Below are 27025 nucleotides of genomic sequence, written 5' to 3'. Positions count from 1 at the left end.
GCCCTTGGCTGTGGCTGAGCTTTCAAAGCAGATCCAATTCTTTTTTTGTTCTTATACATCCTGTATCCCACAGTGTCCACCACCTGTTAACTCTGAGGTTGTTCATGTTGATACGCCACCCATCATTTTAAAATTCATGGAATGTGACTGTGCCCAAAGAGTTTTTTTTTTTCTTTGTATCCAAGGTGCAATGCTCGAGATTTGTTTGTTCGCTATGTAAATCATGCATTTTGGAATTGGGCTTCAAACACTATATAAATCTCCTTGCTGTGTCATCCTTTATGGATTTTTACTTGCCTGTAATTAAATTGCATGAAATTTTGCATTAGCATGATGTATCGCGCATTTAATATTTAGCTGTTTGCTCTTGCATTTATATCAATAATATTTAATTTTCCTTGATTTGAACGGCGAAAGTGGAAAATAACTTTTTTGACTGGGGTCCTAAACACTTTGAAATGCAGCATCAGGGAGTGTGTTCATTATATAAAAAAGAAAATTGCACAGCTTTAATGTGGGTAAGCCTAGTATAACGTGTTGAAGCACTGTTATGGGGCATTGGTTACCTTGGCAGATGTCGGTGACATTCTCGCTGCCCTCTATTGTTCACACGACCTGGCACAGATTTTTCACCTTCGCGAACAGCCGCGAAAGACCAGGGTCACTATCCATTTCAAAGCAGACTGAATTTCCCATAGGTAGTTACGCAAGTTATTCGGTTACATCATGTGATGTCACATCCATGTGGGGCGTAAGCAGATGCAAGTTAAGAGAGGTGACGTCTCTGGAAGCACCCCCACCAGTCTGCACCTGGCCCCACATGACCTGCCAGAGGCATCCACAAAGGCGAAAGGTCGAGGCTTCAGAGATAACTTCTGTTTTTCTGGTTTACTCCATGAAGTAATATTTTCGCACTAAAGCACCATGCACACACATCTTGATAGCATGCATGCAGAATGGAAAGGGAACATACCTGTGCCTTTGATGCAGGCGCCTTGGATCATTTGCTTCTTAACTAGTCAATAGCACTGGTTGCTCCAGTTACGTTTTTCTAGTGCGTGGTCGCAGACTGTAGGAAACGAGTGTGCACGGCGGTTGTGGTCACCATGAAAGGTGGCATCACTGCCAGACTGTTTCCACCTGTGATCAGGTGGTCTCCCAACAAAGAACATGCATGACAAGGGCTCAATCCTAATTGGGGTCATTGGAATGCAGAGGTCTCTGACCGGGCATGGTGGAGACCACCGGAGGGAGAGGCTTCATATTCCAAGCTGGATGGCTCCTGCCATGTGTGAATGTCTTCTCAAGTTGCCAGTCAGTGCTTAGCCAGGCTTACTTCTGTGCAGGACTTGCAAGTGGCTCATTCTGCATCGGAGTTGTGACATTCCTGGCTGGGATTGGACCGCGTTGGTCGGTGCTACCACTCTGTGCATTTCAGGTGAGCCAAACTGAATTGACCCACTGAGCCCGTCAGGTGAGTGTGAAGCCACGGACAAGACTTGACGAGACTTATTAAATGGCTTGTCCTGGGCCCATCCAGGCATTTTGGTCGCACCAAGTGCACTTCGGAAATTTTCTTGCTAAATTTGGCAGCGAGCATCAAACATGGTCAGTAATGGAGGGAACCAAAAGCTGGCCACTGGTGTGCATTGGCATCTTGTTTACAGGGGTTAATTGATTTGTCGCTCAAAATGCTTTGGGAAAGACTCATCTGAAACCTTTCACAGGTGTTGTTTGATGATGGAACAGTGATAAGTTGGAGGTCAGCATATGTAAACTGTGTTGCCAAAACTGCTAGCAAGGGGCGTCAAGGTGAAGGATACACAGGCTTTTCAGCAACTAGAGGATCTCGAAGGTCATGGAAGCAGACAGAGCTTGACCGATGATTTCAGTTTGCTATTGGGGCAGTGTACTGAGGCCTCCCTTGTTTCTGTAGTTTTTGTGCCATTGTACAGCACTTTACAAGCTTGCATCATGTGTACCGTATGTGTTGTCTTATTTATTGTGAAAACAACATTGCGACTTGAAAGTGTCCCGGTGTAACTTATCAAAGAGAGCCGTGTTAGGAAAAACTTCTGTGTGCAATTTCCTCCGAGAAACTTCCTCTTTTCTTTTTTTCGAAGTGGCTTCTGAGACTCATTCTTACTACCGCTTACTGCCACCTCTAGAGTTGAGTGAGCTGCCCTGGGGGTCGACAGGGAAGCAGGGTCTGAGGGGACATTATGGGCTTACTCATTTTCCCTGAGTCCCTGATGCGCTGGTGCCCAGATAAGCGACAGTCGCTTCTGAGGTCCCTGTGTTCTATTTTCGAGATCTGCGGCAGCTGTTGTAACCCCCCTTCCTCTATTCAGCCTTTTCGTGAGCAAGACAAATATTTTTATCATCCTGAATTTTTGCGGTCCAAAAACAGCTGACTTGAGTGTGCAAATGTATGCAAACTTTAATATCTCTTACTGGTTCAGGCCGAAAAGACCGTAATGCTCATCTCTCCTTTTCTGCTTTTGATGTCATCGAAAAAAACGTGTCTAGAATGTATGAAACCATGCAGCAGTTTTGTCGCTCAGATTGATGACACTTATGGTGTGGCACAGGATGTTCAGCGTTAACGGGGGGACATGACCTTTGAAAATGAAGAATTGCAAAACAGTCTACATTTGCAAAGAATATATATTCTGGATAGTATGTCTTACAAACTACCCTTTCTGCAATTACCAATGCCAAACTCGTAGAAATACTGGAAATTATGTAACAAGTGGTGGCAGCTGTGCAGCTGCAAGCAAGCGCAGAAAATGCCTAAACTTCGCACGCCTGCCATTCTTCTTCCACCCCACTGAGCGCCGCACACTCTTTTTCCTCCATGAGCGGCACCTGTTGGACTTCGTGATCAACATCTTCTAGTGGCATTTCTTTAGTGCTCTTTGCATATTTTGTTCTGCCAGGAACTCGCAAGCAGATTGAGTCTGCGACAGCTCTGCTAGTCGTTTGGCACTTTGAGCCAGCATTCATGAAGGGTTACTTCCAAATATTTTCGCATATCCTCAAATTGCCTGCATTGAAACACATCACTGCTTCACCGTAGCAGCCTGAACAGCGAAAAGGGAAGCATGACCATATTTTGGAGCCAGGCACCGTATGAGAGCATGTAAACTCTCATTACTGTTGTGCCCCTTTGGCAATGCTCAATAAGCTTCCTATCTGAGAGCAGGTCATACAAAGCCACTTCATACGAGGGGCCATCGGACTGCGGGCCGTGTAGTCAACATCGATATCAGATGTATGCTTGCTTGTTATCCCTTACCCATTAGAGAATACAGCTTTTCTTCTGAGGTGCAGTTCGTCGTATAGATTCTTGATCAATTGCACTTTCGGCTTTTAAGGTCGTCACAGGCTTCACCTTTTTTTTTTACATAGCACTAGCACATACTCTTGCGCAGCCCACGATGCAAAATGTTCATTGGCATAGAAATATCATTGAGTGCAGTTTGCCAGTTATCTGTACTCAACTTGGAACACACAGCCAGAACATTCGTGATAAAGGGTTTATTTGGTTCACTGCCACTAACGCGCAGTGAGCTCCACCCTGCTGACATCTCTCCATAAACAGCACATCTCAAAACAACCTTCAGGGTATTCCAGCTCAGCAGTTGTGAACCTTATTGACTAATCCACTGCGTTGCATGTATCATGGTTATTTCATCGCTGTTGCGACACCGCAGCAGCGAAACGGCCTTTTTCTGATTGAAAGACCATAAATACCGGAAAGATTTCTATGTTGAGCCCAAAGGAAGAGGTCCCTGAGGGCAAAACCGTTAATTTGAGTGGAGCGACATGAACGCAACAAGCTTGATAAGGGCCTATAATATCTGGAAGGAAAGAAGTTAACCGGAAGGACAGGCACTTGGTTATGAGCTTGTAGTCAATGTGCAGGAGCGTGATGGGACGCCAGGCTCATAGGTCAGTTTGTCTCGACTCATCCTTGCAAAGGAGAGTGATCAGGCCTTCCCTCTGAGTATCTCAAAGCATCCCTTGACACAGCAGCCTATTTACAAGGGCGGTGAAAAGCTTCCCGAGCTGCCCCCAGAACTTGACATAAAACTCAGTAGTTAGGCCGTCTGAATTTAGACTACGATTACTATGGAAGGGCGTAAGCAGAGTGCCACGAGAAGAGAGGCGATCCGCCCTGTCGAGGACACAGTTGAAGTCACCAACCAGAACTACCTTGGATGGGCCTACCAGCTGAGAGTCAAGGCACTGGTAGAATGCACCCCGATCACCTTTGTTCGGAGCATAGACGCTAACTGTGCGAATGCCAGAATCAAGATCCACAGACAGGACGCAGCCCTCAGCATCCCTGGAGTGGCGCAAAATCGAGCCACGGAACCGTGGCATAAGAATAATACCAACCTCACGGGAACCAGACGCACCATAGTTCCAGTAAAACCTGGTGCCAAATGTTCGCTCGAAGCTCTTGATCTGGCCAAGACGATGGATGTAGTTCTCTTGCAAAACCAAAATATCTGTGTATTTAGAATGGGCAAGCTGAACGATCTCAGCTTGCTTGGAACGACTGAACATGCCACGACAGTTAATAAGTAGGCGATATCATGGTAATGGAAAGAAAGCCCGCGAAAGGCAGAACGATTTGAGCAAGAGACCTGGAAAATAAAACCTTATTGAGGACCTGAAGCTGCCCCAACCACGCGGTCAGGGGACTCCTCTTTAGTAGAGGAGTCTGAAGTGGAGGAGGATGAAGACGAAGTCGAGGAGGAACTGGAATGCCTAGATTATTCGCAGTCAACCGTGTACAGTAGGAGCAAGCCGACCGTGTGAACAAAGAGGATGGTGAGGCAGATGGGGGGAGCTCTGCCTCATCGGCCTCAGCAAAACACTCGCATCCCTTGCCCTTACATAACAGGGAGCTAGCTCAATGGGAAGAGGAGAATGCTGCCTCTCACCAATGCCGACTACCTGTTCCATATCTGAACCCTCGTCCTGGCTGGAAGAGGCCACGACCGGTTCCTCATCCCCGTTGGTTGGGGGCCGTGTCACCGCCACGACCATCCGTTTGGCAGCAGTCCGCCCTGTCTTTGCCTGGGAGCATGTGCCCTCGGAGTTGCTGTCAAGCTCCGCTCCGTCCTGCTTTTGCGCACGCTTCCCGCGCCGCTTCTTCTTTGCCATCACAAATCCCGCATCGATAGCGGCGGTTTGTGGCAGCTCGGCAGCCGGGACCGGTGCCGCGGAGGGTGCGGGTGCAGCCCGCTCGCACTCAGGGGAAGCGTGTGCGGGGGAGAGCTCTCCCGCAGCAGCGGCCACGGCGAGAATGGCCTTCTCACCTACGCCACTGGCAAAGGTCGCGTCACCGGCAAGCTGCTCCTCTCCTCTGTTCTCAGCTGGTGACTCAGCGGCAACCTGCGTCAGGGATGGGAGCGGCAGCGGCTGCTGCCCTGTGGTGGCTGCCGGCTCGCTCGGAGCGGCGGCGACAGTCAACGAAGCAAACATACCGCTGCGTGCATGTGGAAATGGCGTGATCACCTCCTCAGCGCGCACAATCTGCATCACAATCCTCATAACCATACTGCGCACAGCGCTTGCACTTAGGAGTTGGGCACGCTGCAGCAAGATGTCCCACGCCTGCACAAGCGACACAGACGCGTCACTCCAACATACTCGCTCTGCACGACCCTCTCTCCGACTTTCAAATGGTTAGGAACAGCCCTAGCCATCTCCATCTTAATCCTAAGATTACCACTCTCCACGTCCGGACATCCAGGAACTTTTTCCAACTACTTCGACCGCACCTTTTCGTACGCCTTAAGCTCAGACACAAGCGAAGCGGCTGGCAAGTTAGACGTAAAACCAAACACTCACGAACCGGGAGAGGACTCCGCGGTACTCAAACCTAGTCTCAACATCCTTCACGCGCATGACAGGGTCAGCTAAGAAGCGATCGACTGCCTGCTTGGTCTTAAAAATGACCTCAAATCGTCCAGCACCTAAGTCTTGAACACACTTCAACTCATTCTTATTGAACCTCTTAACGAGATCCCGACACTAGTGGACGTTCGTAATGCCTTTTGGCAAACGAGAGAAAAACACATGCGGCCGAAACTGCGATGAGGAGGAAGGCGATGCCATAGCGGCCGCACCGCCAAGCACCACACGCATGTGCGTGCACGCCGCGCAGGAGAAAGGAGTGCTATCCGCCTGCCTCTACAATCTAAAAAACACGACGACTCACCGAAGCCACGAGAGCTTCCCCAGCTCCATGGCGATAATCCGGACAGCACGAGCGATGTTAATCCGAGCTGCACTGGAGCTAGCTCTAACCACGAGTACGTCCAGACATTGTTTTGTCAAAGCTATTGATCTGGCCGAGACGATGGAAGTAGGTATTGCAAAATCAGTATCTGTGCATTAGGACGAGCAAGTTGAACCATCTCAGCTTGCTTGGGGCGGCAGATCTAGCCATGAATGGAAAGAGAGAAGCTATCTGAAAAACCAGTAAACAAGAAAGCCCCGCGTACAGCGGAACAGTCTGAGCAAGAGACCTGGAAAAAAAAAAACCTTACTGAGGACCTGAAGCTGCCCGAACTATGCGGTGGGGGACTCCTCCTTAGTAGAGGAGCCTGAAATGGAGGATAAAGATGAGGACAAGGAGGAACTGGAACACAGAGAGCATTCACAATCAACCGTATTACAGTACGAACAAGCTGACTGCGTGAACGAAGAGGTTGGTGAGGCAGACGGGAGATCTGCCTCATCGGCCTCAGCAAAGTAATCACATCCCTGGTTGTTACACAGCAGGGAGCTAGCTGAATGGAAGGAAGGATGCTGACTCTCACCAATGTCCATCTCCTGTTCCGTGTCCGAATTGTCCTCCTGTTTTAAAGAGGCCACGACCGGTTCCTCTTCCCAGTTGGAGGGGCGCTGTGTCACCGTCATGACCACCTGCTTGGCAGCAGGCCTGCCCAGTCTTTGCGTGGGAGGAGATGCCCTCGGACTCTGTGTGATTACCCTCGCCATCCTTCTTTTGCGCACGATTCCTGGGCTACGACAAATCCCGAGCCTATGGTTGTAACTCGGCAGCCAGGACTGCCCTAGCGGCTCCTTGCAAGGCTGCCTTCGTTTCCGGCTGTTTTTCAGCCCATGTGGCGTCGGCCACAGTCATTGGTGCAGTTGCTTCTGAAGCCAGCTCCGCAGAAGGCGCGGCAAGGGCCCGCTCACACGCCTTGGTTGAAGCGAGTGCAGTGGGAAGCTTCCCCGCAGCAGTCACCGAAGCGAACGACCGTCTGGGGTACACACAGATGGTTTGGTCACCCCCGTCGCACGCTCAAAATGCCTCATTTCACTTTACCATACTGCGCGCAGCGCTTGCACTTAGGAGTTGAGCATGCCGCAGTAAGATTCCCCACACCACTGCACAAGTGGTAAAGACGTGTCACTTCGTCGTACTCACACTGCACAACCCTCTCTCCTAGCTTCATTAGATTAGGAACAGCCCTAGCCACCTCCATCTTAATCCGAAGATTACCGCTTTCCATGTCCAGAAACCTGGAACATACTCCAACTGTCTAGACTGCACCTTTTCGAACGCCTCAAGCTCAGAAATAAGCGAAGCAGCCGGCAAATCCTACGGGTAACAGAACATAGTTCAGTGAAAAACGTAGCGTTAAGACAGGAATAGAGAGACGGGGACAGGACAGAGCTACAACTTACATCTGAATGGAATCGTATGACGACAAAACGTCCCATCATTAAGCAACAATACGCCTGCGCAAAGCTAGAAAAATTGATAACTCTTCATTGGCAATCTCTTCTCTTCATTGCCAATGATAACACTTTTCATTGGCATGACTGATAACTTGGATTTTTCTGTCTTTTTCGTGTTTTAGATTGCCAATGAGGTGTCTTCTCAGTGTTCAACACATCCTTCATATTTCTCAATGAGAGGGCCAAGGTTGGCTTTCACCCATGCCGTTGCAGATTCAGTGTCGACGGCCTGGGTCTCGCCAGTGATCACCCTGGCATTGATATCACAGCGCTCCTTAAAACGCTGCAGCCAGCCATCGCTTGCAACAAAACTGTCAGAAACCATGATACAAGCGAAGTCTCTGGTTTTTCGCTGCAGCAATGGCCCACTTCATGAGCAAATTAGAAGTCCTGACATTTTAAAATGACTTGAATAGTGCCTCTTTCACGGCCTCTGAGGCAGAAGGACGCAGCTTCTTGTGGCTACCTTTTACTCCACGTGCAACAGCGCCAGTGACTGCTTCATTTTTGCTGAGCATTGTAGAATGGGTGCTTGGCGCTACGCCGAACTCACAGGCCACCAGAGTTTTCTTCTTGCCTGACGCAACAGCCTTAATTATCGCTGCCTTCTGCTCCAGGTCGATGACTTTCCGTTTTCGCTTCAAGTTGCTGCTGCTGTTCATTTTTCTCTCGCGAAACTGGTGACACGGCAAAAAGAGCAAACAGACTGACCTACGTGGTTAAACCTAGCCCTACAGACCGCGAAGAGGCGTACGGAACAATGCGAGCTGCGGCGGGCAGAATTGAACGGACTGCGAGGCTTGGCTGCCTGGGCAACTTGGCTTGGCTGACGTGCCGAATGGTAAGGGGAAGCTGGCATTGCGTCCGGCACGAAACACTGTCAGGCTTGGCTGCTTGGCCAGCCTGGCTTGGCTCGGAGCTTTGCCATTTAGTTGCCATTTTGAAATAAAAATTGTTCGTTATATCCGTTGATCAGCCGGTGTTTTTTCCCCGTTAAATCTAAATTTTAAACACATTGGTTTCTATGGGGGCGTGTAAGGTAACGCGAAGGTCGGACTTGGGGAATCAGGCTTTATTACAGACCTGAAGCCTTGGTCGCACACTGCAGCCAAACACACTCCGCGATGACGATGGGTATCTACTAGAGGGAGCAGGATGAAGATGAAGCAGCACGTTCAGCAGTGTGGAAGATGAAGCGCCACACAGTGCTCACACTATTTCGCCCGCGCAGTTCAAGCGGCCAGCCTGGCCGCAATTAGTCCGCAGGAATGCGCCGAACAAAAGGTTTCATACGTGAAACGTGGACAACTTCAGTGCCACGGTAACGACAGTCCGGAGGAGGGTAAACAGGGGAGACGCGATAGTTGACCGGGGAGGTTTTTGCAAGAACTGTGTAAGGACCAATGTAACGGTGCTGTAACTTGTCAGAAAGGCCAGGAGTGCGTAATGGGGTCCAAAGTAACACCTCGTCGCCGGGACGGAACGAAACTTGGCGATGGGTTGCATCATAGCTGTACTTGCGGTCTTCCTGGCTAGCTTCCGTGTTGACGCGAGCAAGCCGGCGTGATTTGGCCACTCGGGAAAGGAACTGGTCAGGAAGAGAGGATGAGGAACTGGCATGTGTAGAAAGAAAAGAGGCGTCAAGAAAGGTAGCGGGAGAACGGCCGTAAACGAGGAAAAATGGGGTGTAACCTGTGGTCCGCTGGACAGCCGTATTGTAGGCGAACGTAACAAAAGGAAGTATTACGTCCCAGTTTCGGTGGTCCTGGTCGACATACATAGACAACATGTCAGAAAGCGTGCGGTGGAACCGCTCAGTCAACCCATTGGTCTGCGGGTGATAGCTGGAGGTCAATTTGTGATGTGTGGTTGAGGCTTCAATAACTTCGGCTACAATCTTCGACAGAAATGTCCGACCACGATCGCTGAGAAGCACTTGAGGGGCCCCATGGCGCAGTACGAGCGATTCCAAAAAGAAGGTCGCGACCTCATGTGCTGAGCCATTAGGCAGGGAAGCGGTCTCAGCGTAGCGTGTTAGGTGGTCGACGGCGGTGACGATCCAGCGATTACCTCGTGCGGACAATGGAAGTGGCCCGTATAAGTCTATGCCAACAACGGCAAAAGGAGTAGCAGGGCAAGGTAGCGGCTGTAGTAGGCCAGCAGGAGGAGAAGTGGGCCGTTTGCGGCGCTGACATGGCAGACAAGAGGCGACGTATTTTGCCACACTTGAGGCGAGGCCTGGCCAGAAGAAACGGGCTTTCACGCGGTGGTAAGTTTTATGAAAGCCTAAGTGACCGGCTGTAGCATCATCGTGGAAAGCCGCCAGGATACGGGTGCGAAGCGCTCTCGGAATAACGGGGACCCAAAGGGTGCCTTCGGAGCAATAAATATAACGGGAGAGCACGCCGTTGTCAAGTTTGAACTTTTGGAGTTGCCTGCGCATCCTAGCGGTAGGAGGGTGAGAAGCACCGGTGAGAAGGTTGATTAGGGAAATACAGTAGGGATCTGCTCGCTGGTTTGAAATAATGGCGTAGCGATCTGGAGCAGCGGCAAGAGTAGCACAGGTTAAGGTTGGGGCTCTGGACGACATTGGGACGTCGAGGGTGCACGCAGGAAGGCTCGAGGAAGCACTAGGTGGCGATTCTGATAGCGGGCAGCGGGAAAGAGCATCGGCATCTCGATGTTTGCGTCCCGATTTGAATATGACATCAAAGTGGTACTCCTGCAAACGCAGAATCCAACGGCCCAGGCGTCCAGTCAAATTTTTGAGGGTTGATAACCAGCACAGAGCGTGGTGATCGGTAACGATCGTGAAATGGCGGCCGTAGAGGTAGGGGCGGAATTTCTGAACTGCCCAAACGACGGCTAGGCACTCTTGCTCAGTGATGGTGTAGTTGCGTTCCGCTAGTGTTAGAGTTCGACTGGCAAACGCAATTACCTTTTCCCGAGAAGCTGTATCACGTTGCAGAAGTATGGCGCCGATACCGAGGCTGCTGGCATCGGTGTGAAGAATGGTGGCAGCAGTGTCGTCGAAGTGAGCGAGAACAGGGTCCGAAGTGAGGGCATTCTTTAGGGTTTGGAAAGCTTTTTCGCATTCTTCGGACCAATTGAAAGTAGTACGGTCTGTAAGGAGGCGGTGCAGCGGTGCAGCAATGGTAGCGAAATTTCGAATGAAACGGCGAAAGTACGAAGACAGGCCAAGGAAACTGCGTAGTTCCTTAGTCCGCTGAGGGCGTGCAAAGTTCAAAACTGCAGCAAGCTTGTCAGGGTCGGGTCGAATGCCATCGCGGCTGACGAGGTGGCCCAGGATCTTGATTTCTTTCTTGGCGAAATTACACTTTTTTGTGTTCAGCTGGAGACCGGCGGATGCCAGGCACGTTAATACTTGATCAAGGCGGCATAAATGATCAGAAAAAGTCGCAGAGAAAATAACTATGTCGTCCAGGTAGCACAAGCATGTTTTCCACTTAAGTCCTCTAAGAACAGTGTCAATCATGCGCTCAAACGTAGCGGGGGCATTACAAAGTCCAAAAGGCATGACATTGAATTCGTAAAGCCCATCGGGAGTAGCGAATGCTGTTTTTTCTTTGTCGGCTTCGTGCATCGGTATCTGCCAGTAACCGGAACGCAAATCCAAAGTGGAGAAATATTCGGCGCCCTGAAGACAGTCGAGGGAGTCGTCAATTCGTGGCATAGGGTAAACATCTTTTCGAGTGACTTTGTTAAGTGCGCGGTAATCAACGCAAAAACGCACGGACCCATCCTTTTTTTTTTGACCAAGACGACCGGAGATGACCAGGGGCTAGCTGATGGCCGAATAATGTCTCGCCGGAGCATATCATTCACATTATCTTCTATGATTTTACGTTCTGATAAGGAAACACGGTAAGGGCGGCGGCTAACAATAGAAGTACCTTCTGTAATAATGCGGTGCTGTGCAGAAGACGTTCGGCCCAAGGTCGGAGAAGTGACATCAAAGGAGGCTTGGTGTTTTCGAAGTAATTCCTGCAAAGCTTGGCGGTGAGTCGCAGGAAGGTCAGGATTGATGGTGCCAAAGAGAACACAGAGAGAAGCATCGGAAGAAGCTGCTGGTGAGGAAGAGGGGGCGGTAAGGGTGGTGAGGGACACCGGGTGAATGTCCAGGACACAAGGAAAACATGTCCCTTTAGTCAGCACAATGGGCTCTGGGGAAGTGTTCGAAGCAGCGACAAGCGCTGTGCCATGCTCAAACCGAACAAGACTTGGTGGTAGCGCGATTCCGCGGGTCAGATGGCGATCAGAAGGCACGATTAGCACATCTCCGTTATCAATGTCAGCAGAAGTAAGCGCGACAAGTTGTTCGCATCCAGGGGGCAACACTGAGTTAGTAGCGGCAAGCAGGCGATAACGGGGTTCGGGATGTTCAGAAGACGGATCGCTCTCGTTCATGTAAATGATCCTGTCGCGACACGAAATGCTGGCTGATGCGGCAGACAGAAAATCCCAGCCTAAAATAATTGGGTGAGCGCACGGTGACATCACGGCAAATTGTACATGGTGGCGGACACCGTCAACAAAAACTCGCACAGTACACTTAGCAGAAGGCCGAATTATTGCACCATTAGCTCCACGGAGTTCAGGTCCATCATAAGGCGTTTTCACTTTTCGCAAGCGGGAGCACAAGTCAGTGTGTATCACAGAAACAGCGGCGCCCGTGTCAACCAAAGCTTCAACAGATAATCCTTCAACCCGCACTAAAATAATATTCCAGGGACGTTCCGGAGGATTTTTGGGATGGCCGAAGAGTGCAGTTTTCCCTCCTAAAACTGCAGTGGTCAGTTTTCCGACAGGCGGGGGGTCGTCAGAGAAGCTTGACGGAGAGGCGAGGCTGAGCGGCGAAAAGGCGAAAGAGAACGGCGTCTTGAAGGCCTGTAACCAGCAGGCGGAGCGGGGCTTTCTGGCGGGGGTGATGAACGTCGGGGATAATCGGGGAATGAACGGTGGTTAGAGCCGGAAAAGCGAGGAGGGTAGTCTGCTTCAAATGATTCGTAGCCGCGGCGTTCATTCTGGAGCCTGCGACGACAGAAGCGGGAAATATGGCCTCGGTACCCGCAGTAATAACACACAGGGCGGGCTGGGCGCCAGTTGGGGTAGTATGTCGGCGCTGCGGCAGGTGGTGCCAATGCAGCGACATGAGCAGTGGTAGGCGCCGGTGGCGTAGGCGCTCCAACTGCGGGCGGCAAGGACGTGATCTGCGCGTACGTTGGCACCTGACAAATGGTAGGAGCGACCGATGTTGGCGGGGAATAGGTCATTGAGGCCAGCTCTTCTTTAACAATGCTACGCAGGCCGGCACTTGAATTATGTGGCTCAGATGCAGGGCGGCACAAATTACCTTGAGCCGAGAGCTCTTCACGAATTAATTCGCGAATAAGCACACGGAGGTCAGCTTCGGCAGTGAAACCAAATGAAGTGGGATCAGGCTGCAGGCGTATTGACTGTAGTTCGTCAAGGCGTTGACAAGTGGATATGATGGCATCGATTGTGGTAGGGTTCTGCACGGCCAGGGCGTTGTAGGCGAGTGGCCCAATACCTTTAAGGACGTGCCGAACCCGCTCGGCCTCTGGCATTGTGTCATTGATGCGCCGACAAAGTGAAAGTACATCTTCTATATAAGAGGTGTAGGTCTCATTAGGCCGCTGAAGTCGGGCTTCTAGCTTCTTCTTGGCGGACTCCGTGCGAACAGTAGGAGCGCAGAAAATCTGGCGTAACTTTTGTTTAAAGGTAGCCCAGTCCGGAATCGTCGACTCATGATTTAGAAACCACGTTTTGGCCACATCCGTCAAATAAAAGGACACATTAATTAATTTAAGAGAATCGTCCCATCGGTTGAAAGCACTGACCCGGTCGTAGCTGTCGAGCCAGTCATCAGCGTCGTCGCCGCGGAGACCGGCGAACATCTGCGGGTCGCGCTGACGGCTACTGACAGTCCAAGTGGCAAGGGGAGCTGGAGTCGAGTTGGTAGCAGCCGGAATAGCGGAGTGGCCTTCTTGTGTCATGACGATGGTGGTCGGGGTCAAACGGCGGCCAGAACGAAGCTCCAGGTGGATGCAGGTGACGAAGCAGCGGGGAAATCAAGGCGCACCTCCACCACGTGTAAGGTAACGCGAAGGTCGGACTTGGGGAATCAGGCTTTATTACAGACCTGAAGCCTTGGTCGCACACTGCAGCCAAACACACTCCGCGATGACGATGGGTATCTACAAGAGGGAGCAGGATAAAGATGAAGCAGCACGTTCAGCAGTGTGGAAGATGAAGCGCCACACAGTGCTCACAGGGCTTTCAAGGGGAATTAAGATTCTTTCATTATATTCATTATTTCGTTTTAAGCCATTTCGCTATAACGTGATTTATACCCCAGTCAAGCGTGCAAGTTAAAGGGCACTTACACGGAGTGCACTTCGCAGCTCGAAAGCGACTTTACGCTACGCAGTGCTAAATGGGAAAGCAGAGTGCACTCGCATAAGCACTCGGTACGAAACTGGCAACTGAAAAATATGTTTTAAAAATAAATTGAAGCCTCCAAGCACGAAGTTCAGAGAACTGCTTTTTAAAGTAGTAAAACACTCAAAAAATGCTTAAACTTTGACACCAGGCCATGATTCGGAGACCCCCTATCAACAAAAACCATGAACAATAACAACTGCCCCCTAACTTTAAATGGCGTAACCGCAGTGGCGCACCAGGCTTAATGTGGAAGTTGCGTATGCGGTTACATCACATTTTTGTTATGTGATAGTTAGCTAGCCGCTATTGTAACACACTTCCTCAAATGAAAATATGCACAAAACACGTAAAATCAATTTGTATACATATCTTATTATACATAATACATTTGTGACGAAGAATTTTCTCCCGGCGAGGCTACGCACTTAGCCCTCAAAGTCTGTTTTGCGAACCCACTCCGACTTGAGTGCACACTTTGGCAAGTGCACTTATGTTACGCCGTTTAGCAGTGATAGAGTGCACTTTTCGTAAGTGACACTCGCCGTAAGTGCACTTTATTTTGCGTGCTTGACAGGGGTATAAGTGTAGTTGCTTACTTTCCTGGCAGGCATTGCAGCGAGAGCCCCATGCGTCGTGATGTGCGTTGAAGGCGCTACATATGACGCAATCCTTGGGGAGGCTGTGTCTCTGCATGTGTATATACTTGTTTGTGGGCAGTGCCTCAGTACTAAGTAACAAAAACAAACACGCTTGCGCTTGGACTGCTGGGCATTACTGCCATTTTGAAGTGCAAAGCAGTAGTGTACACATGCAACATTTGCCTTTCTTACCACTGAGAACACCAGAGAAGTCTTATTGAACCGTTGGACAGCAGGTTGAGGCCTTTTATTGAGTTAAGTGTCGCAACCTCTCTATCTAATGTTGGGCTTTTAGGCTCCATAACTTAAACCACACTGCCAGTGTCATGCACTGGTCTCGCTTAGTGGAGATAGCGGTTTCATGTACCAAGGTTTTGATGCACGTTGCAGAAGAGTTAAAAAACTTTTCGCAGCCTTTTGCTGCAATGTGCTGCACTGCTACATCAGCTTAAAAAAATTTATTTGTAAAACATCAAGCTCGAAAACATGATGAATCATGATTCCAGCCTGTAAAGCTAGATGTCTTCTGAGAGACCAATAACGGTCCATGAATGGCCATCTCTTTAATGCAGGTTTTGAACAAACTCGAAGCAAACATCAATATGCCTAATATATGTTGGAGGCCTTGACTAGGAACAAAATATGGGCACAAATAACACCTTATTTCAATAGAAAAGTGGCTGTTTTTTTTTTTTTTTTTCATACTACAAAATGCGCCTTTGCGTATTGGTGCTTGCAAAGTACCAACTTCGTCAAGTGCTTGCGGACGTTTGGACTGTTGACCTTTGCTGTCGCTTGCTTTGCAGCATGGTGTATTCTGTTTTTTTCTTAGAATTCAATGGTGATTTAACCAGATGTTAAAATGATATGAATCAGCAGCTGACTCAAACATATGCTTTGTCAGTTGTGGGTACGGCTGGCCGAGCCTAGTGCTGAGAGCTCACCCATGACCTCTGCTGTCAGGACTCTATCCAGATTTGGTTTCTTTGGAAGGCTGCTACTGTTAACTTTCTCCTGGACCCGTATGACGTTCTCCGTCACCTCACAGATACAGTAAAATTTGTTAATTCGAACCTGGATGGTTCGAATTTTTGGATAATTTTAACTACGCTACTTGGTCTGGCCAAGCTCTATAGAGGTTTGTGTAAAAAAAAGTCAGATAATTCTGACGAGAGTTGGTTCCGCTACAGATAATTCGAACTATGTGCCGCCGTTTCTGAGCCCTAGTGCACAGCACATGCCCCCCCCCCCCCCCCCCCCCAGAAAAAAAAGACATCTCATCGAAAGAGAGGCATAGAAGATGTGCACATCCAAGACGTGGACAGAAGATGAAACCAGGTAAAACCATGCAAGAATGGGTAAAACCTAAATGGCGCCATGACCGGTGCGGCGCTGGAGGGTAAATGTTGGCAGATTCGGCACTGACTGCCTGCTCTCTTCGCAACTTCCGAAACTCGCAACTAAACATTAATTTCAGCCCTGTTTATTCGGACATACAGATAAGCACTTTGACGTTCTGGCCAACGCTCATGACAGGCTACGACTTCGGACTGGTGCTAGGAGTTAGGCAGCAAAAACTTTTTTTTATTTTTGCGAGAGTCTTCTGTCCTTCCAACCCATCAGTCAACGAAAGCACGCGGGTCAGCCGCATTCTGAACGCAGGCTTCTGGTCGTTCAGTTCAAAAGACATTGCTGCTATCGCACGTTGAAATAATTATGTGGCATCGATCCTGCGGAAGGCCTTCCAATGTTTGGGTTGGTGGGTGCGTTTGGCCACTCGCTCAGCCCTTGGTCTGGAGGCCCGAGTACACGTAGGTTCGAAACTGGTGCATGGAGTGGGACTGCACAGGTGATTGTGGAGTTCTTGGTGCAACGTCCAAGGAGATCCAGGAAGTCACCTGCAGGTGGGCTGTCTTTAACTCGTTTTCTGAACTCGCCCATTTAGCAATGGGGTAGCGCTTTTCCCTCCTACCCCTCACAGAGGGGTTAAGGAAGAACGGAAAATGATCAGAACCCAAAAAGTCAGGTGCTCTGGCCCACGAATAGTGGCAGGCATCATAGATGAGAACCAGGTCGATGAAAGAAGACCGTCCTGGCCGACCCCGCAGGGGGCACCTGTTAAAGCAGGTGTTTGTGTGTTTTGTGCGACACCACGGACCCCGAGCACCCACGCTTAGCCGTGCGTGGCATCGTCGTGTCTGGGGAAAAGGGGATCCTGGTGGTTGAGCCAATGCCGAGTGTTTGGACCCTTAAGGCCCCTCGGTGGAGGCAACACACCACTTTGGCCCACGCTTCCCATAGACGGCACCTTCGGGCTGACCCACCCGGGGGAAATCGGCAGTCGCCTTTTCCTATCCTCCCCTCCATCTTTCACTTTCCTATCCTCTTTCTCAGAACTTTCCTGTCTTCTCCTCCCTTCTCGCTTTTTCCTTTTTCCTGGCGGCGAGGGTTAACCTTGTGTGGCTAACCACCCTGCGTTACGCCGTATTTGGTTATAGTCAGAGTGTACAGCTGACGTGGCCAGGACTCTTTGTACAAGCTCCTTTCCCGTCCCCTTGTTGGGCTCCATGGTGGGTGGCTGCCACTTTGGCCGAAAAATATCACATTTTATGGCTGCTTCTCTTTCTGGAACTGATCGCCCTCTCAAAAGAGGGCGGACCGATGTAACCCATGAATTTTTTCAAAAAAAACAAAGAAGTTTTCCCAAAGTACTATGTGATACATAGTGAAGAAGAGCAAAAATCAGCGAGAATTATCTCCCCATTCATAGTTGAGAAATCACTGACAAGTGCACTAGGTACAGGTTACAAGGTGAAAAAACTGGCAAGTGGAGACCTACTGCTTGAATTGAAAGACTACATGCAATACTTGAAACTGTCCAACATTGAGTGTATCGGGGACATACCTGTCTCGATCACTGCTCATCGATCACTGAACACTGTCCGAGGTGTGATTTCAGAAAATGATTTCATACACTTGACAGAAAAAGAACTGTTAGAAGGACTTGCTGATCAGAACGTTGTAAATGTCCAGAGGATTAAGATAAGAAAAGAAAACAAAGAAATCCCGACAAAGCACATTGTCCTTACATTTGCTTCCAGTGCTCTCCCTGACACCATTGAAGTAGGCTACCTGAAGATAAGTGTAAGACATTATATACCGAACCCTAGACGATGCTTTAACTGCCAGAAATTCGGCCACGGCTCACAGAGTTGTCGCGGTCGCCGAACTTGTGCGAAATGCGCTTCAAAAGAACACTCAACTGATGAATGCACCGAAACCACATTGCAGTGTGCTAACTGTGAAGGAGAACACCCTGCTTATTCAAGGTCTTGCCCCACGTGGAAAACTGAAAAAGAAGTAATCACTATCAAAACAAAAGAAAACTTGTCATATAAAGAAGCGCGACAAAAACTGGCCACTACTCCTGCTTTTCAGTTCACTGCAAAACCAAGTTATTCTGGTATGGCACAACAGCGCGGGGTGCCACACCAACATATAGCACCTGCCCAGGCCACACAGAGTGAGCCTCGGGCAGGGCTACCCGCGCCCCAGGTGGAAGTGGCTCATGCTGCTCCCCCACCTCCATCTCAAAAGAAGGCTATGCAGCCCTCCGGGTTGACAAACCTGAAGGTCTCTCCTCATGAGGCGAGGCCTAACACGAAAGAACACTTATCTGGGGCGCGCTCCTCCGCTGCCTCTGAAGAGGAGGCAATGGACACGAGCCCCGGTAGGGCTGTGCCTTCGACGTCAGACGGACGACGGCACAGCTTAGACCGTCAAAAAAAAGACAGGCCCCGAGTCGTTGGGCCAAAAAAAAACCTAAGCTAGTTTTTCACATTTTTCATAAAATAAGATGGCTTGTATAATACATTGGAATTGTAGAGGACTACTAAATAATTACAGCGACATAAAGGACATCCTGGCTACATTCTCCCCATTGGCTTTGTGTCTCCAGGAAACCAACTTAGGTCCTCAGAACAAAAATTTCCTTAAAAATTATAAAATCATCCGCCGGGACCGGGAGCTGTCCAGCAGACTCTCGGGTGGTGTAGCCATCGTCGTGAAAACTGGAATCGCTGCTCAGGAGCTGACTCTTAATACCAGACTTGAAGCGGTAGCAGCCACATTATTAACACATAAAACCATCACAGTATGTTCAGTATACCTCCAACCACACATGAAGATAACACTAGATGATTTAGAAGACCTTTTACAACAGCTTCCCGAGCCGTATCTTTTAGTTGGTGATTTTAATGCTCATTCGTGTCTTTGGGGCAGCGAGCAAACAGATACTCGTGGTCAGCTTATAGAAGATTTTATTTTATGCAGCAATGTGTGTCTCCTAAACTCTGGCAATCCAACATACTACTCCCCAGCCACAGGCAAAGCGAGTTGTTTAGATCTGTCTTTTAGTTCACCTTCTATTTTTACAGATTTTAAATGGGAAGTTTTAAATAATCTGTACGGAAGCGACCATCTTCCTGTCATGATCAGCTTATCATCCTCACCATCAGTCATCCCGACAAAACCCAGGCGGTGGAAACTGCATTTAGCTGACTGGTCTTTGTTCAGGCAAGAAGCCAGTCTAAATGAAATTTATTCAGAGAAAATTGATATAGACAAAATGAATGAAATATTTACAGCATGCATTCTTGCGGCAGCACGTCTATCCATTCCCCAATCCACAGGAGTAGTGCACCAAAACCACAAAGTCTGGTGGACACAGGACTGTAAAGAAGCCAAAAAAGAACAAAATAAAGCCTGGGGTATTTTTCGGAGATACCCAACATATGAAAATCTGACAGTTTTTAAAAAAGCAAGAGCCAAAGCTCGATATATTCGTCGTAATGCCGAAAAAAAATCATGGCAGAAGTATGTTACATCTATAAACAGCTCCACAACATCAAAAAAAATGTGGGAACAAATTCATAAACTAAATGGCAGCTTCTCCCCATTCACAATTCCAATCCTCACAGCTCCTAATACACAGACAAGCATCGAAGAACAAGCTAATATATTAGGTGTGCATTTCCACAAAATTTCGAGTTCTGCACACTATACAAAAACATTCTTAAAGTACAAGGACAGGATTGAAAAATATAGACTTCCTACGAGGGGCAGCACGAACACCCCTTACAATAGGCTGATTACGCTGCAAGAACTGAAAGATGTTCTCGCTTGCGGTAAAAAAACTGCACCTGGTCCTGATGAGATTCATTATGAGATGCTCGCCCATCTATCAGAAGCATCTGTAGAAGCGCTTCTAAAGTTTTTTAACAAAATCTGGCTACTAGCTAAAATACCGGAGACTTGGAAAAGAGCCATAATTGTGCCGTTCCTAAAACCCGGCAAGCCGCCGACCTGTCCTGGGAGTTACAGGCCTATAGCCCTAACTAGTTGTTTAGCAAAATCTTTTGAAAGTATTTTAAACACTAGATTAACCTATATTTTAGAATCAAGTAAACTTCTTAATATTCATCAGTGCGGTTTTAAGAAAGGATGCTCAACTACGGACCACCTAGTACGGCTCGAAAACACTGTCCGCGAGGCGTTTATACATAGACAGCATTGTCTCGCTGTTTTCTTCGATCTAGAAAAAGCATATGATACAACTTGGAGATTCGGCATCCTACGTGATCTAGCAGCTTTGGGCATCCGTGGTCGAATGCTCAGTGTTTTAAAAGACTTTCTTTCACATCGTTCATTCCAAGTGCGCCTCGGTACCACCTTGTCGACAAGCTTCATTCAGGAGAATGGGGTACCTCAGGGGTGCATTCTAAGCACAACGCTTTTTGTTGTAAAAATCAATTCCATTACCAATGAAATCCCAAATTCCATTATGTGTTCACTCTACGTAGATGACCTCCAGATAGCCTGCACCTCTTCCAATATATCAACGTGTGAGAGACAAATACAAATAACAATAAATAAACTAGTGGCATGGGCCGACAAAAATGGGTTTCAGTTTTCCCCCCAAAAGACGGTGGCAGTTATGTTTTCACTCAAACGGGGTATTCAGAACAACCCTGTCTTGCACTTAAATAGAACCGAATTACCAGTTAAAGAAGAGCACAAATTCCTAGGCATTACTTTCGATAAAAAACTCACATTTCTACCTCACATAAACACACTAAAAAAGAAAGCCTCAAAATCTCTTAACATACTGAAAGTTCTTTCGCGGAAACATTGGGGTTCCGACAGGGCATGTCTTTTACATGTATACCGTTCTGTTGTACGCTCCCGCGTGGACTATGGGAGTATAGTGTACGGTTCAGCTAGGCCTTCATATCTAAAAAAACTGGACCCTGTACATAACTTAGGTCTGCGCCTTGCATGCGGTGCATACAGAACATCCCCTATAAGCAGCCTGTATGTAGAAACAAATGAGCCTTCACTGGAAGACAGACGAATAGCCCTCACGTGTGCTTACATTCTAAGAATAAGGTCACAGAAAAAACACCTCTGTTATCCAGTTGTCACAACTTGCCCCTCTCGATTAATTTTCACAAATAAACCCAAAGCAACAAGGCCACTGATCATGCGATTCGAAAGCATGTGCAGTGAGTTGCAGGTCCTGGACACCTTGCCTGATGTCGCACAAAACAACAGCCCTCTACCTCCATGGTACAGTCTTCCTGAAATCTGTGACCTCACTCTCACACAGTTTCCAAAAACCAAAACCCCACAAGAGCACATTATTCAGGAATTCCTAAATTTGCAGGAAAAGTACAAAAACTTCACAGACTTTTATACCGATGGATCTAAAACTGCTGAGTACACTGGAAGTGCAGTTGTGCAAGGAGATTCTGTGGAAATCATAAGACTTCCACACTGTGCGTCTATTTTCACTGCTGAATCCTATGCCATTTCTGTTGCCGTAGAGAAAATATTAAAAGAGAATGTCATAAACAGCATTATATTTACAGACTCTCTAAGTGTTCTCACAGCTCTAAATTCCAGAAATGCAGCTGCTCCTTTACTCGGAAACATAATACACAATATAACAACAGCCATAGCTCGAGGATACAACGTAAAATTCTGCTGGGTCCCGAGTCACGTGGGCATTAAAGGCAATGACAGAGCAGACACATGTGCTGCTGAAGCCCGCGACAAGCAAATAAAGAGCATAAGCATACCTTACAAAGACTGCACGAAACTTGTACATCTCAAATTAAAAGAAAAATGGCAGTCTGCCTGGGACAGTGAAGTGGGAAATAAACTACACTTGGTAAAGCCCATTTTGGGAGAATGGATGTCGTGCCGGCATAAGGAGCGTTTTATAGAAGTGATCCTATGCCGTCTCCGCATTGGACACACGCACCTGACACACAATTTTTTGTTGAAAAAAGAAGAGAAACCACGATGCGAAAAATGCGGAGAGGAACTAACTATTAACCACATTTTTTCACATGCGCAAGTCTTGAAAGGATAAGAAAAAAATTTTTTGCAAAGTTTTACAAAGAATACATTCCTTTTCACCCTAAACTGATTTTAGATGATGATGGACTTGTTGATTTATCTTGTGTTTTTAGTTTCATAAGGGAAGCAAATGTTTTACACAAACTGTAGGAAAAAATGAAACATACGTCACTAAGAGAAACTGAAACCTTGTGCTAAGCACATCATGGTGGTGGCAGCTTAAGCGCCATTGGATCTAAAACAACCCAAGCTTTTAAAAGGAGATTTTTAAACAAATTAGTTTTTAACACACTCATTTTCCCATTTCTTGCAAAACAAAACTTTCACCTTGCTCGTGGCGCATGATAGCCTTAGTTGCTTATGCGCCAAAAAACCCAACACAACACAACACACACACGTCCTGGCCGAATGAAGGTTGGGGAGGTAGGCTGTAGGAAATGAAGGCCTGCAGCACTGATGGCGTCCAACAGCTTTTTGCCTCTGGTGGTGCTGGACTGGTTGCCCCATGCCCTGTGGTGGGAGTTGAAATCACCACAGATAAGAACATCCTTACCTAGACGGGAATGGAGGGCAATGAGGCAGAAGGGGTCCGAAGGAACTCCTGGAGGGACATATACTGAAGCGACAGTAGTGTCCGTGTCATCCATACGGACGCACACAGCACAGATCTCCAGTTGTCCTAGGCCAGGTTGGGCAACATCCATCAGTGTGTGGGGTATGTCACTCCTCACATAGATGGCTGTGCGGGGCCTGTGTTGTGGATGCGAAGGATCCAGGTAGGGGGCATCATTGCAGTCCTGGTTGGAACAGCATGGGCGGCCAGAGTACGCGGTGAACCCTGGTAGACGGAGGTTCTCCGCTGGGACTCTGGTCTCCTGTAAAGCAGACATCAAATTCCAGAGTTTTCTGGAGGATTAGATCTTTGAGGTCCGCGTGTCGTACTCTCAGGGAATTGGTATTCCACTGCAAGACACGCGGTCTCCTGGGAACTGGGTTGCGTCTGGTCATGATGGCGAGTGGTAGGGCTCCCAAAAATGAGAGCAGCAGCTTCTCCCAATCGGCGAGCGCCAGAGTTTGGTGGGAGCTGGGTCATGAGCGCTTGGACGGCAAGTCCTGCGACCGTTACAGAAGTGAGTGTGGCTTGGATATCCCCTGGCACAGGTTGCTGAGGGGGCTCCCGAGCTGGTTCGCTGGGGGGCTTGGGGCTCCGTGACTGGAGGGCCTTTGAATAGGATTCAGTCTGGGCAGACCCAGTGGGCTGAAGAGGGCGGAGCTCGTTGAGCACTTGCCGCCGGTCTTCTGATGGTGTTGTCTTGCGGAGTGCCGTGGTCAGCTGCTGTTGGTGTCGCCACTTGGGACACGAGGGATCAGCAGCCCAGTGCCGACCTCCGCAATGGAAGCACTTGGGAGTGCTAGAAATGCACTTCCGAGTGTGGTGTGATCCGCCGCAGATGGAGCAGCGATCAGGCCTGGTGCAAGCGGCGGAGACATATTAAAGGCTCCGCAGCGGGTGCACTGCAGGGGACGAGCTTTGAGTGGACGAACAGTGAACTTCATCCCATTGTTGTAGACATGGTCAGGTGGGGGGGCAGCGATGCGGACGGAGACGTGATGGCCTCGACGATGGACTCCGAGTATCTCAACATCCGCCTCAATGCCCTCTGTAATGTTCTGTTCCCGGACCTCGCGATCGACGCCGAAGGTGGTACCCACATGGAAGTCCACGCGGGAAGCCTCGAACGAGCGAACGGGAATATCGAGAAGGGACTTGAGGGACAGGAGGTGATCGCGGGCTTCATGCGACGAAACATCTGCAGCAACGATGTTACATTTCTGGTTGAGCCGGACCTCGATGACACCTGGCTGGCCATACAGGTAGGCACTCATATGTTCCTTTATGGTCGCCCTGAAAGAAGTGTCGTTGTCAGATGGGAGGAGGTTTGGCACCAGAAGGCGCCGCACCTCAAGGTCTCACATTACCCATCTACCCGTCATCATTCACACATCATCCCCGGCACTTCCCCCCCCTCCCGGATGTCCGGGGGCGGAGGTTTTTGTTTTGGGATGACGGCCATACCCTGGCAAGGGGGCAGTCGTGTGGTGACACGCACACAGCAGTCACCGAACACTATGCCAACTGTGTTTAAGGTCCCCGCTGTGATAGCAGGCCAAACACAGGGAGACCGGACCTTCTTTGGACCTCGGATGTCCTGAAGGACAACTGTAACTTTAAAGGGCTTCATATCGACACTGTTATGGTACGCCCAGAAACCTCGCAAATAATCGGTGGCTTGCTCCACGTGTCTATGAACTCTTGCTCGCTGAGGTGACGCTGCTCACGGCTTAGGTGAAACCAGACCTCCCTGCGGACTCGTGCGAGTACCTCATGGAGGCCTGGAACACTGCGCGAAAATGCAGCGGCGCACCTGGCAGACCAGACTTGGTACATGCACTCAACGAGCAAGAGCACAAACTGTTTCACAGCATGCCTGGGTAACGGGTTGAGGTACCGGACAGTTTGATATGGCACTCCTGGAATGCTAAACAAGGTAGCCACTCGTCGAAGAAGGGCTGCTGGGAGAAGACATTGTGTAAAGATATGCACAATGTCTTCACGACCACCACAGAACGGGCAGACTGGATGCAAGCTCGCTCGTATGAATGCCTTGCTGCGGATGGGGAGCCGTCCGTGTGCAAAGCGATACATGAACGTTGCTCTGCTTGCATCCAAAAAGTCTGCCAGTATCAGATTCCAGCTTGGACGCATATTGGACAGATCTGTTTGAATATACCTAGGGGGGAGCTTCGGCGTCAAAAGATTGGCTAGATCTTTTAACGGTATTGCCAGAATATCTATGTCGGCCTGGAGGCCTCTGAGTCGCTCCAAGCAGTTAGCTGCTTGGGCGTAAAAGGGCGAAGGAGAGCCAGAACGGGGAACACAGTGGGAAAACGTGCTTTGCGAAAAAAGACGAAGGCGGGTGCTCAGGAAGAACGAGGTCAAGCTTCGAGTCAGGGACATTCTGAATTCAGGGCTGTCTGGGTCCATCTGACGTGTAGCACTGCGGTTACTATGCCCAGGTTGGGGAGGCCAAGGCCTCCCTTGTCCCGAGGCTGTTTCACCACAGGCCTCCCGATTTGATCAATCATTCCGTTCCACAGGAAACGGAAGAGGATTCTCTCAAGCTGCAGCTTGGTACGTGCCGGCAGAGGTGTTATGCAGGCAACATACGTCAGGAACGAAAACAGAATAGACCGAACGACAGTAGCCCGTGCCGTGAGAGGGCACGCTAACGTCCCATATTCTCTAACTCTCTTCTCAAGCTTCTCTTTAGCAAGAGGCCAGTTGGTCTCGGATAACCCGTCGGAACGGATGTGGAAACCTAGTATACGAACTTCATCCCTCACAGGAAGGCCATGAGAGGGGTTTGGACTGGACGGTGCTTGCCTGATGTACAGGGTGGCACTCTTGGATTTGTTCAGCCTAGCCCCACTAGCCCTGCAGTACCCTTCTATGACGTTAAGGACGGAGCACACAGATGCCTCGTTCGGAACGACGATAGTCAGGTCGTCTGCATAGGCAAACATGGGGACAGGCGGAGAGCCTGGCGGTAAAGGAAATCTGCCTATCTGGGAGTCTTTTGCTAATCTTTGGAGGAGAGGTTCGATTGCAAGCACATAGAGAGCAGGTGACAGGGGACATCCCTGTCTAACTCCACGGCCTACATCGAAAGCCTGCGAAACCATACCTTGAACTGTTACCGCAGAGGTAGGCCTTGAGTACAAGACTCTCACCATCCTCTGAAAATTAGAGTGGAGGCCAGCCTCCTCTAACACTCTGAACAAGTAGGCATGACTAATGATGTCGAATGCCTTTTCTTGGTCAAATGAACAAAGACTACCTGATACATTACGCGCCTGCGCCCAAAGAAAGAGGTCTCTAAGGGCGAAACCATGAAGCTGGGTGGAGCGGCCTGGAACGCAACAAGCCTGATACGGACCTAATAGGTCGCTAATGAACAATGTTAACCGTTTGGACAGGCATCTCGCGATGAGCTTGTAGTCGCAGTTCAGGAGCGTGATGGGACGCCAGGCTCTCAAGTCAGTGCGTCTCGACTCGTCCTTACACAGGAGAGTGATCAGCCCCTCCCTTTGAGTATCTGACAAAGCCCCCTCACTAAGGAGCCTATTCACTAATGAGGTGAAAGGACCCCCCAGTTGTGCCCAAAATTTGACGTAAAACTCAACGGGGAGGCCGTCCGTCCCTGGACTATGATTCCGATTGGAAGCCTTAATGGCTGCTAAAATTTCCTCTGCCTCTAAAGGACCACCTGGGACATCTACCATTTTTGACGGCCTCTCAAAAGGAAAAGAGGTCGTTGACGGAGGAGGAGCTGTGTACAAATTAACATAAGACTGCCTTGCCAATTTCAAAATGCCCTCAGGTGTTTTTTCAATGGAACCTGTATCGGGATCAGTTACTGCTGAGAGGATCGACTCTGTGCGTGCTAAGTGGCGTCGGAGCAGATGCCTACTGCACCACGTCTCCCTTTCCCACTTTTCAGCGCGCAATGTGGCCCTCAAACGATTCCATCTGCGCTGGAGGAGAGCGCGATATTCTTTTCGAAGTGACTGCAGTGCAGCGGTCACCCCCGGTCCCCCGGAGAGAGGCGCAGAAGCCAGGAGGATCGCATCAGAGACTATTTTAATCT

At 49.2% G+C, this 27025-nt stretch overlaps 1 protein-coding gene across 4 annotated transcripts in view; it reads left to right on the top strand.

The window, feature by feature from the left end:
- Window positions 1–27025, top strand: part of LOC146175304 (uncharacterized) — a 65222-nt gene that overhangs the window by 19249 nt on the left and 18948 nt on the right. Inside the window, exon 2 of one of the 4 annotated variants that reach the window (XR_014702206.1) lies at window positions 1347–1438. Coding sequence is in view for 1 of the 4 variants with exons in the window: in XM_084584732.1 (XP_084440858.1) it covers window positions 1347–1452 (106 nt within the window). In the remaining 3 variants the exon portion in view is untranslated. Of the gene's footprint in view, window positions 1–1346; window positions 9667–27025 lie in introns of those variants that run through there. The other 3 variants (XR_014702204.1, XR_014702205.1, XM_084584732.1) reach the window with 3 other exon arrangements.

This window comes from Amblyomma maculatum, chromosome 11, assembly GCF_055883805.1.
Source record: "Amblyomma maculatum isolate TAMU_Amacu chromosome 11, ASM5588380v1, whole genome shotgun sequence".
Taxonomy (NCBI): Eukaryota; Metazoa; Arthropoda; class Arachnida; order Ixodida; family Ixodidae; genus Amblyomma; species Amblyomma maculatum.
This window is presented reverse-complemented; position numbering and strand designations above follow the sequence as displayed.